A 12,615-nucleotide genomic window follows, 5' to 3' on the forward strand; every position below is an offset into this window, starting at 1 on the left:
TTGCCTATGGTAAAGGAAGCATGGCATCAAGATTAAATGTAATGTTCTATCAAGTCCCAGCTGGGCTTCGGTTTTCACCTTGAGCACAGGTCAAGTTGCTGCTTGCTTTCCTTGCTGATTCTTTCCTCCAAAAGGATTCAGTTTTGTGAGGATGGTTAATATAGAATAAGGAAATTAATTGATTGTCAAGCCACTTGCTCCTCAATTTTATCTCCCTGATCACCTGTGCTATCTATGTTCCAGTGGGAAGGCAGATTCCCAGTCATTTTCTGCAGATCGTTTGCTACCTCAAACCCACCATAGATAGGTATCTGATTCTTCTCAGAACTAGTTCTGGGCATATTTACCCCCAAAAGATCCCAAAGCCTGGGCAAGATTTGGAGTTCAAATTGTCACTCAGACTCTCCAGACACCAACAGACTTTAACCTAATACTACCCTTACGAGGAGGTAATGTGACATAGGAATCACATCAGGCCTACAGCGTCTTCTCATGGGAGACTCAGCAGTTTCTTGAGATCATATCCTCTTTTGCCCCCTCTTATACATGGGACATGTAGGCATAAAAGTCAAGGAGTGTGTAATTGCCTTGACTCAGAAAAGTCACAGCATTTGTTTCAAAGCAAACATGTCAGTCACATGGGTCAAAGATCTGCAGGCCTACGTGCAGCCTCTCCAACTCGCTCCATGCAAGTGCAATTCTTTTGTGGTGAATAAGGCCAATTCCCCTTTCCCATTTAGCTTAACTCTATTGTTTTCAAGGAAATAGTACTATAGAAATTAAGGGTCATTTTTAGCAGTCCTGTAACAGTCCAGGCCTGATGTTAACCCTTCACTCACAGTCAGTTGTATACAAAGACACAACTGAAGAAAACAATGTCTCTGCTCACTAAACATGTTAATTTTAAAGGCATTACCTCTGTTTTGAAATCTGCAGCTGAGGTCTTTGAATGTTTTTAAATAAGTTTTCCAGAACAGATGGTCAGAAAGGAAGTCAAAGAATTCTGCTTTGCTAAATACATAGGTAGAATGCTGAAAACTTAACATTTCGGTAATGAATTTCCCAATATGCCAATATATGTAAATGTGATTAAGACAGTTATTTTTGACCTGTTTTAAGATGGATTTTGAATCATATAGCTTGATAGTGTTTAAAAGACTACATCACACTTCAACATTCAGCTGATTAGCACATAAAATGGTACAAATTACCCTGGTGATCTAGTATTTCTTTCTGGAACACAAAACACTAGCAAAATTTACTAAATTATGAGAATATTCTTTCAGCACTTACATAAGAAAAGTTTAATCTCTAGTATATACACTTTTATTCAGGACATAGATAATTTCAAAGCAAATAATAAGCTTACCATAAAATGCTCATGGAAACCAAAGAAATGGCAGCCTAACTAAAGATGTTTACTAAAGAGCATTGGAAAACTGATTTCCAGGGTTTTTCAGGGTTTTTTTTGCAAGATCACAAGAGCAATCACAGGTAACTTGGAGGTTTATTTTTAGGTAATTTGAATTGTCAGCTTTTATTTCAAATGTTTCCTCAAAATTTAATTGCTTTTATACCTTACAACTTAAATGTTTTCCACTAATTATCTGCTTTTGTTTCTCAGGTATAGTTACCTTACTTTCATAATTCCCTGCCCCCCCAACAAAAACCTTTTTATATATCAGTGAATCAATTTTAATTATTTTCTCATTTTTAGAATCCCTAATAATTTCCATTTTTCACTTTCAGATTTTATAATATACTGTTCATTGAGCAGCTACTTTCATGGACTCAGAGTACTTATCATGAGCTTGAGGCAATTAATTCATTTTATTCTTTACACTACTATGAAAAAGTATTATCATAGGAGAGCTATAACTTTATATAATGCATCCAATATTAACATTTATACTAGTAACAAAAACAAAAAGCCCTGATGCATTGGGAGACATCTGTCTTCACATTATAAATAAATGCTTTAAATTATTCATTGATGAATATCACTATAAATCATTAATTATACCATACTTCTCTGTCATGAAAACATGTTATCATATATTTACTAAGTAATTTTTCCTTTAAATTTTTTTTGTATTTAAACATATGAAAGTTCTCTTTAATTCTTCATACTTAAAAGTAATGTTACCTTTTAGAAAACATTAATTGTGACTATAAGTAAATAACAAGCTTATTTTTTGAACATAAGATAAACTTCTGCCAAAGAATTAACAGTTTATAAAATAGAATATATGACTACCTTATAGATCTTCCAAAAGAGTTAATATAAAACACAGGGTTAGGGTAAAGAATAACAAAAAAAAAAAGTGGTGTTATTGTGTTAGACTGTATTTTCCAAGGAAGTAACTTAGAATTGTAGGAAATAAGTATTAAAAGGTTGTGTTCATGAGAAAGGACAATTCAGTCAATAATCTTACAATTTTCCCCTCTGGCATCACATTTTTGTACGTTTAGACACATAATGTAAAAAAAAAACTAGCATGTGAACATATATAACACAGTGTCTCAAAGTAGCTTTTTTATTGATCTCTTTACTTAGATGGTCTGTCAGCATATAAACATGAGAATTTTAGTTTTTCCATTGAAGCATAGCTTTTGAGAGTTACAAATTTATTGATAAGCACATCTATCTGATGTGGTATGATTATTAAAACTACAAAGCAAAAGTAAGCAACACATATGTAGATGCTTCAGTTATATTTTCTTCATATTAACGTGGATATATAGCATAATAAAACTTGAAATGCAATCTTGAAATGACTGATATACATGCCCTTTTCATTACTGAAACATTTTCTTACCTTTTTTTCTTTAAAAAATCAAAACAGGATGATGAGGTAAGGGAAAGTCGATTCAGCTTCACAACCTATGGAATGGGACCATGCCTGCAAGCAAAAGATGGTGTAACTCCAAAGGGTCCAAATCATCCTGTCCAGGTAGTGCCAAAAAATCCTGATGAAATGAGGAAAGTGTTTATTGACCGGGCCAAGAAGATTGACACCATCTCCAGAGCCTGCTTCCCATTAGCTTTTTTGATTTTTAACATTTTCTACTGGGTTATCTATAAAATTCTTAGGCATGAAGATATTCATCAACAGCTAGATTAAGTCTGCAGATATACAAACACAAATGTTCAATTCAGAAGGAAATTTCTTTGCCACAGGTGTGTGTGTGTGTATGTGTACATATGTGTACGTATGAATGATAACCACTACATTAAAACGATATACGAGAAAAGGTTGTTATTTTGATTTTCTGTGTAGTCCTGAGACAGGTTAATATTCTTTTAATGAATACAAAAATAGATATTCTGGATATTCTATTTCATATTAATTAAAGATGACATGTTTTTCCTATCAGTCTTATAAGTGGAAGATTTACTGCCAGTGTGTTTATAGGTTATGTAATATGACACAGTAGTAGACATGAAAACTACTTTGGATTTCTTGAATTTTAATTCAGGGACACAAAATGTTATGAAAGCAAGATTTTCACAGTAAATTTTGTGAAAGAAGAGAAAATTTATGATGATAAAATTAACTGAGATGAAGAAACTATTTTCTTAGAGTTACAAAAGAGGAAAATAAGGAGATAATTCAGTGGCAACTTCACCCATATTAGTAGAGGATTATATGTACAAACATAGAATCAACAAATGTAATGACACAATTTTTTAAGTAGACTTTTAAAAGAAAAGACTTTTGAAATTTACAATACTATGTTCAATTATTTAGAATATGAAACTTCCTTCCAGAGCTATTTAAAACAAATAGCTTAAGAAATCATGTTATATACAAAATTTACTTTTCTTAAACTTAATATCTCTAAGAATGAAGATGAAATTAAGGAAAACATTTTTATTTTTTAATAAATATTATAAGTGTTATACAGTTGCTCTTAGCCTTTTAGCTAAGTGTAGTAGCTATGTATTATTAATTATTGACAAATATTGAAAAATGCAAACCAGGACTCTTGTTTTTGTTAGATGTTTAATAGCTGCCAAATTGTATGTGATTATGTTTAATATTTTGATGCAGCTGAACAAAGTTCAATAGGACATTGATATTTTAATTTAAAATGTGACAATTTGATGGGATTAAAGTACTTACATTTTGATAAAAATTAATTCAATGAAAACAAAATATATTCATGAAAGATTTTTTAAGAACAGTTTTCTTATCGAAGTTGTATGGGTTCCAACTATCTCCAAACATATGGAGAGGAGGTTTTAATTTTGAATGACATAGATACATCAATTAAATAAACAGAGAATTGTTTTGTAAGTTAGTGAACTGAAAATATATGCCATTCACAAGTTGTGAATAATTTTGAATGAAACTTTATTTAAAACTTATCAATTATTCCATGAGTTTATTTCAACCTCAGTGGAACATTAGCTCATTTTATGCAGTGAGGTTAGTTGGAAATTATGGCAGAGTTATTGGTTAAACTGAACCACACTGACTATTTTTTAGTTTTTCTAGTATTTAAGAAATACATTTACCATTAATATTATGTTTGAAAAAGTTTTAGAATTCATTGTAGATATTTTAATTGTTGGTCAGATGCACTGAAGACAACTCAGTGCACTAAATTATTTACAAAGTTTAAACATAAAGCAAACAATTAACTCTGATTTAGAACAGAAAAATAAGCCAGTTCTTGATCTAGATGGTTCAGACTTTTAACCACTCTCAAACTAAAAGCAGAAACTGCCATTTAAAATCAAAACTTTTCAATGTTTATATTCTCTGGTTTACTCAACCATAGTGTTTTTTAAAAATAACTTAAAAATATTACATGCCCAGCAGCTTTTGCTAATAAAGGACTAAATCCCTGCCTTTTATAAAAAAACCCATCATTGCATTATGTATAATACAAATATAATGCAAATAGCATAATTAAAAGAATTTGTTAGTATACACTCTATTTACTTGAAGGACAGTCCACCTAGAAGTTAAACATATGTGTCTTCCTTTGCTGTCTGTGAACCAAAACCATGGAATTATATTTTTGTGCTAAAGAATAGAGCAAGATATGTTATTTGTACTCCCTGAGAATCAGCTGGAGGGATTGAAGTAATGATAAATTATACTTGCCTCAATATGTCTATGAAATGGTTGAATACATTTTTCTGTACTTTACATATCTTATTTCAAATGTTTTTTAACATTACTTAAAGAGAATTTGGCCAGAAATAAACAGAAATATAATGCATACTTCTCAATGGAATTCACAGATAACATGTGCCTTCCTATTTGAGGATATTAAAAATGCCTCATTTTTTTAAACCTGAAAGTTGAATGTAAAGATACGAAGTGTGAGAAAACTTGTCAACAGGGCATTGACACCATAGAAATCGCTCTATCTCAAAACTACACTTTCCTTATGTATAATTCTGCTTTTCCATTTTTACTTATCATCACCTTCCTGTAATAAGAAAATACTCTTAACAGCCTTCGCTTATCAGGCAACAATGACAAAATGAACATGGCTGAATCCAAAATGTTTAAAGGAACATATCCTTTATACATTAGACATCATCTTCTAATGAACTCTTATAGACCATTTGAAACTAGAAAACATAGCAGCCTGAGGTAATTATTTGCCTCAACAAGCCCTGTGTCATAATAGAAGTTTTAAAAATTTTAACTTGTATTTTATTATTGTTATTATTATCATTATCGCAGTGCTGGGATTGAACCCAGGGCTTTGTACATTCTAGGCAAGCATTCTACCACTGGGCTAGCCTCATCCCCAAACCAGAATATTTTCAATTATACCAACCAGAAAACTCTCGATAGTGAGAAATTTTTAAAGTGTACATATATTCTAACTACTTGACACTTAGGTTGGGATTCCAAGGCAGATATTCTGAAGCATTCTGAAATAGTCATATTAGGAAGTATGGGATTTTTGTGCAGTTTATATCACTTTAAAAATTGTGAATCACAGCCATTGAAATATTTGGTTCCATAGCATATGAATTTTTAGCATCTCTTGTTCCTTAGCATATATATGCCCAACCTTCTCTTCCTTTCACAACCATTAGAATTGGACTTCCACTGTAACTGTGACCTAGAACTTTACTTGTTCCTTGAAATAGACCCAATAATCACTGTATGAGCAAGAAAGCCAAGGGTTTTCAAAATATCCTCTAATCCCTGAAGTTTCTCCATGTAGCATGGATATATTCTAATAAATTTTACTTTAATTTTGAATGATAAATACTTGAACATCTATATATACCTAATACATATACATGAATACATGTGTTGAATTTCTGAATGCCCTGTATCTTATGGAAGATACCGGAAATGTTAGAAAACATGTGAAAATCAAGATGTTTAACAGAAGAGAACAATCTGTTAATTATTTTAGTACTGAGCAATTATAATATTTGGAGAAAATTAGGTATGTATTTCATACTGTACACCCTTTCTAAATGTCATCTCATTTTTAAAAGACAGTTTTCTGTTCTTCGCATGATATACCTCAACCTGCTAGTTACTTAAGATAATTGACACTATACTGGCAGCTAAATTTTCCTTTCATCCATAAAATATACATCCCATGAAATTGACTGTAGAGAATATGGAAATTGACAAAGTTAAAATTGAAAATACTTTTTAATATTGAAAGTAAGAAATTGGTAATACTTTAATTCAGAGCTTTGTCCAAAAGCAAAATTCTTGAGAATCAAATGTGTCTAATAATCCTCAGACAGGTCATTAGCAATCTTTGAGGTCATAATGACTCCTACTGCAAAATAGATTCCATGCACTTCGCAACACGGATAAGAGTATCAACTCAAAATTTGTCAACATATACCACGTGTATTTCTCACCTGTATTTGCTAGTTGATGCTCAATTAGCCAAAAGAACAAGCCATATACAGCATAAAAATTTTGATAGTCAGTATTCATTGATGTTGACATGGCAGACTATAAAATAATGGACCTGATCAACACATTAGAAGGGTGTGACTTCTATCCATAAGGTTGCTTAATTTTGACTGTCTATCCAAGGCAAATATAATCAATGACAATATGATCTAAAAGCATAATAACAATCTTAGGTCATTGAGGGAATTGTCAGAAATTATCTTAGTGACTCAGAAAATTTTTCATCTTTGAAATTGTACAATTGTCTTTTGAACTATAGCTGTCTATTAAGTGCAGTTATACTAATCATATGCCATGCTTATTAATTTAGAAGTTCAGTTTTTGAACTAGTTCATTATAGTGCCTATGATTGGCTTTAAGACTGAGTTACCTGCTATTATAAAGTACCAATACTTTTTAGCATTGTCAGTTGCTGGCTTCGTGCATATTTTAGAGAAGAATTTAATTATAAAAACCGCATATGTTTTTAACTGTCAAATTTCAAGTATACCTTAAATCTATACCCCCAAATTGTCTAATCTGCTCAAGCAAAATTAAAGCAGTCTCTGGTGTAGTTTCCTTTTTTTTTCAATAATTTTGAACAAAACACTTTCTTTAACTGATCCTATCTGAATCACAAGCAGTGGAAAAGTATGACCATAATGATTAGAATTCTATAAAACACACTTTCAATGTGACAATTGAGTCTTGTTTTCTACAATGCCTTCATAATTCTTTACTGCATGCTCTGCTTGAAGGTCACAATGTCACTCAAAGCACTGTGAGAATAATCATGACCATTTCAATGATTAAAGAATAAAAATAGCATTTAATTAAACACGTAGTCATTCTCTATGTCATGAAACTGTACATCTACCACTTGAAACTTAAGGAAAAATGTACACATAGTTTTTAATTGACTTTTTTTAGATCTTGAAATTTCTGAACTCATCTATTATGCATTTAAAAGGGTGTTAAAATGATAAGGAGAATTATAGTTTGTGTCTATAAAATAATTAGGTGCTTTTTCAATACAATATATTAGATGACAGGATATGTCTATATATTTTTTTTGATGGAATGCAAATAAAATACCCATTGGCATTATTATCCCTTTATAAAAGATGTCTTCCTCTGCAGATTCATTGAATATTTTAAGTTTCATATTCATGTACTACGGAGTAATAGAACATAGTCATCTTGTTTTTTCTCATTACATAAACTTTTCGAGTAAATGAGCATGCGTTCTATAAACTGTGTTAATTGACTTTAAGATTAACTTTTAGCCCAGCCCCCACTCCTCTTTAAAATTATGCTATTATTGAAAAGTAAAGTTCCATACAAAAATAACTGCTATTCTAATTACTTTAAAAGGAAAGTGATATATATTTTTCCATAACAAAGATACTTAAAGCTCATATTTAAAATATTACTTCCCACAACTTAAAAATAAGGATCACAAGGAAAATATCCTGGAGAAGCTTCTAGAAATCTGCCCAGAGATCCAAAAATTCCAAGCTAGTAGTAAAGACATTACCTTTTTTCTTCTATATTTTCCATCTTAATGCTGCCTTTATCTCTTACACACATATCTGTTATTGTTATTGGAATATATTTCTTCAAATTAGAAATAAAAAGGATGTTAATTTTCCTAGACAAAGGTCCATAATCCTGTGACATGTTTTGCAATAAAAATGATCCTCTGTAGGAAATGTAAACAATGCACTCATTTGATTTGGCTCTGTTTTAATTTTGAAACCATGATATTTTGCTTCAAAAACACATGAACAAAGGTTCCTGGACCAAATCTTGTGTCTAACTGTTATTGTTTAACAATAAAATTCTATGAAGGTATTTAGGATTTGGGTGTGACTTAGTAATAGTATACTTGCCTAGCATGTTCAAAGAACTGGATTCAATCCCTATCACAAATGCTATTGCTATTATTACTACTAATAATAAAATATTTTAGATTGTCTGAAGAATGACTAAATATTTTTCAAACAGTTCTTCCAAAATACAACTTGTAATAGATGACTTTGTCGTGTCTTAGGTAGTTTCTCAGTACATTTTGTGGTTCTTTCACACATAAGTAGAATATGGCAAGAATTTTAAAGGTAATAGAGTGCTGTTTTTTAAAAAGTGGTTCTGAATTGTGGCTATCTTAATCCCTTATCCATTTTAACATACTTTTTAAACATATAATATATAAGTAAACACATAATGAATTTTATATCCAACCAGGATTCAGATCTACTTTACATATATATGACTCCAACACAGAAGATTATGATTCACTCATTGATTTATTGAGCACCTTTTGTGTACTTGGCACTGCTGAGTTCAGTATCTTTGGAGTGAGACATGAAATTCTGCACTATTGACAAAGTTCAACAAGTGAGAGAATTGATGAAAACATACATTAGTCTGTTCTTTATTAAGACTCCAGTTTTATAATTCTTTAAGCAATCCATTCTAATTTCTCTCATTTACCTTCCTACAATTAAAAATAAGTATTTGAGCTCTTTCTTAATTTCCGAGTCTTCACATTACATTATCTACATTCTTTCAGCACCCATAGAACCACATGTAACTCATTACTCTGAGGACAGCTTCTTCCCTTATGGTGTAATTCTACAGGATAAAAAAGTTTATCATCAAGAAATTACTTTTGCTTCCTAAAAAACCAAGCAAGTCTATTCCATTCCCTTCTATTTTCTAATATCTGTTGCTGGTGGCTAGGCTCAATCCATGTCCTCCTCATTATTCTTACTTAAGCAATTTCCTAGAGCACTTTAAATATTAAACAATGATGAGATATTTTCAGGTTTATAAAATATCAAATATAAAATTGTCTATTTGGGTAAAAAGAAATTATTAAAAATTCTATATAAAGTATTTGTAGTAAATTTAAATATATTCCTATAACTTAGCAATACTTTAAATATTTCAAAATATATTTCAGATATGAAGATACTATATAAAATCCTACAAAGTAGTATGAATTTTTAAAAACTATCAGGTAAACATAATAGATTTTTTAAAAATAAAGCTATAATGTTTTACTTTAACAGTTGATTTTTCTCTGGGGTGATTTCAGCAAAGTTGCCTTCAGAGAACTTCACACATTATTTAGCCTGGCTTATTTATGAGTGAAGAGGTACAAAGCCAGGATTAAATGCCAAAAAAGTATTCAAATGTAAAGCTGTATTTGAACTTGCTTGAATAATTTTTCATTCCTTCACTTTTATCTCTATGAATTATGCAACAGCTTTTCCCTAAGTGTGCATTTTAATGTAAGGTAGATGATAATGCTTGAAAAAGGAGTAAAGAACCTTGATATTTTATGGTTATTATATAATGTGCTGTGAAAAATAAAATGAAAAGGAAATGTGCCACGTATTTTCCATGGACTATCTCAACATGATATACAACTTAATTATTAGTGAGACAAGATGTTTTAAAAGACTACACTCCAAAAACAGTACTACTGTTTTATCATGTTAATTATTTTTCTGTGAATCTTAAGATATATTAAGCCCAAGCCTGATGTCTGAGTCTGTCTTTCTGTCTAGAATGATGTCATATTTTTTCAGAAAAGTATAATTGAAAATATATTTAAAAACTTATGCACAATTTTATCAACTTGCTTTTTATGATCGTTAGTTCAATTTCACAACTAATCAGAGTCATTAACGTATGAACACTATATGGTATTTCTCATGTAACTGGAAATAATTTGATCAAAAAATAATAAAAGTTAACACTTTTCAAGATTATGGATATCTCTTCTGTCTAATTTTTTCAAGATAAGATGTTATCAAAGGATTATGTCATTTTCTGACAAAAGTCATATGACATTTCTGTTCTGTTAGGAACTATTACATGTAGGATTACAAAAGTCAGTGATAGATCATTCAGAGAAATCTAAATATATGTCTTCCATTGTAGGAAAAGGTGAGTAAAACTTTTCTAAGGATAAGATGAGATGTATTACTAACAAAATGATTTAGAAGTTCTATATTAGTAATTTTTGTTTTTTGAAGGCCTTTTCCTTAAAATTTGTTTATTAAATGTATCACTTCCACTTGATTTACCTATAAAGATTATTTTGAAATTGAATGCTAATTTTTTTTAATCTTCAATTTCATCTTACTGTTTTCTTTCACTCAATTAGACTGAAGTTTAGTAGTAGTATAATAAAAAAGAAAGAAATTTTACTCTATATGAAATTTAAGAAAATATTACAGTATGATATATAATAAATGGTCTCTGATTTTTGGAGTATGTATAATTATATGCTACAGTCTTTTACATAACCTTATAGATTTATATATATATTTATGTTTAATATATAAACATATATATTAAATATATATACATTAAGAACAGAGAGAAACTTGTTGGTAAACTATGATTTCTTTAAACCAATTTGTACTATCATGTCTTAAAATATTTTCATCATTTTCAATACACATAAATAGTTCTTTTGCTCTATGTACTTTGTCTTTTTAATTTTTTTTTATTTTTTAAAAGTATTGTTGCCTTTTTCTCTTCTTTTTTTTTGTTTTTCTTTATTTTATTATTGTACTGGGAGTACATTGTGACATTTACAAAAGTTTTCATAATATATCATAGTTGAACTTATCCCTTCCATCATTCTCCTTTATCCAACCTCCCCAATTCCTAGAGCAGTTTCAATGAGTCTCATTTTTTCATTAACATACATGTGTGCAGAATATTTCCACTATATTCACCCTCCTAACCTTTTCCCTATATCCTCTCTCCTCCCACTGGTTCTAATATCCCAGACAAGACCTCTTTTGCCTTTGTGTTCTTTGCCTTTCTACATTCTTTATCTTAATTTATCCTTGCTGACAGAAATTTTCTTCTTTGGTGAACTGATTGTCTAACCATATTCTTTCTTTGTAATTTTGTGTAAATTACATTGTTAATTACCCATCCCTGGGAATTTTATAATGAAGCCATAGCTGATGAACTATAGTGTACTATAAATACTTAGATATTTCATTTTTAATGTTTTCTTATGTTTGGCCCCATGTAGTAGCTTAATAAGTTATGCCAGTGGATGATCTATACCCAATTGTTTTAATGGTACCTGAAAATTCACTCAGGCCAACTGTTAACTGGAAGACAGCATGTGAAAGGGGTCCAATGCCACTAAAGAAAACCAGTGCTACACATAGGTTAAAGCAATGAAGGCAAATTTTATCCAGGAACTGCACAATAGGGGTAAAGTCACATCAGTACAAAGCTGAGTTCCATTCTGAATACAAGTTAAGTGGGAATTTATGGACAAGTGGGAGTCAGCAAATAGAAAATTCCTAACTGTGTAAAATTACATCAGTGTAGGGGGGGATTCCAGCCATATTGACTCAGCAAGATTTTTGATGAAGACAGGCTGAGGTGATAAGATATCAAGGATGGGGAAAAGAACTTTGATCATATTAAGAGTGGGAGATTTTCATTGAATTGACCCTGCAGAATTCTTGATAAAACAGCACTCAAGTTAGGGCCTCATAAAAAAGGGAGCTCAGGGGAATGTGACCTTACTTTGGTCAAGGAGAGAGTCTTGTCATCATCTGTTGTCAAATCTGTAACATGAGGATTTTGTCAGAAAACATTATTCAAGCATCAAAAAATGTTAAAAACCAAATGATTTTTACTTGCCATTGTGCAGCCTAATAGATTT

General features: G+C 30.7%; 1 protein-coding gene across 13 annotated transcripts in view; it reads left to right on the forward strand.

The window, feature by feature from the left end:
• Glra3 (glycine receptor alpha 3) overlaps positions 1 to 10,625 on the forward strand; it is a 381,512-nt gene extending 370,887 nt beyond the window's left edge. For all 13 annotated transcript variants that reach the window (XM_074054955.1, XM_074054949.1, XM_074054951.1 and 10 more), the window contains one exon: positions 2,847 to 10,625. In XM_074054955.1, coding sequence (XP_073911056.1) covers positions 2,847 to 3,125 — 279 coding nt within the window. In that variant the 3' untranslated portion in view covers positions 3,126 to 10,625. The remainder of the gene's footprint in view (positions 1 to 2,846) is intronic.
• Positions 10,626 to 12,615: the final 1,990 nt, after the last annotated feature.

The sequence above is a fragment of the Castor canadensis genome, chromosome 14 (assembly GCF_047511655.1).
Source record: "Castor canadensis chromosome 14, mCasCan1.hap1v2, whole genome shotgun sequence".
In the NCBI taxonomy this organism is placed as follows: Eukaryota; Metazoa; Chordata; class Mammalia; order Rodentia; family Castoridae; genus Castor; species Castor canadensis.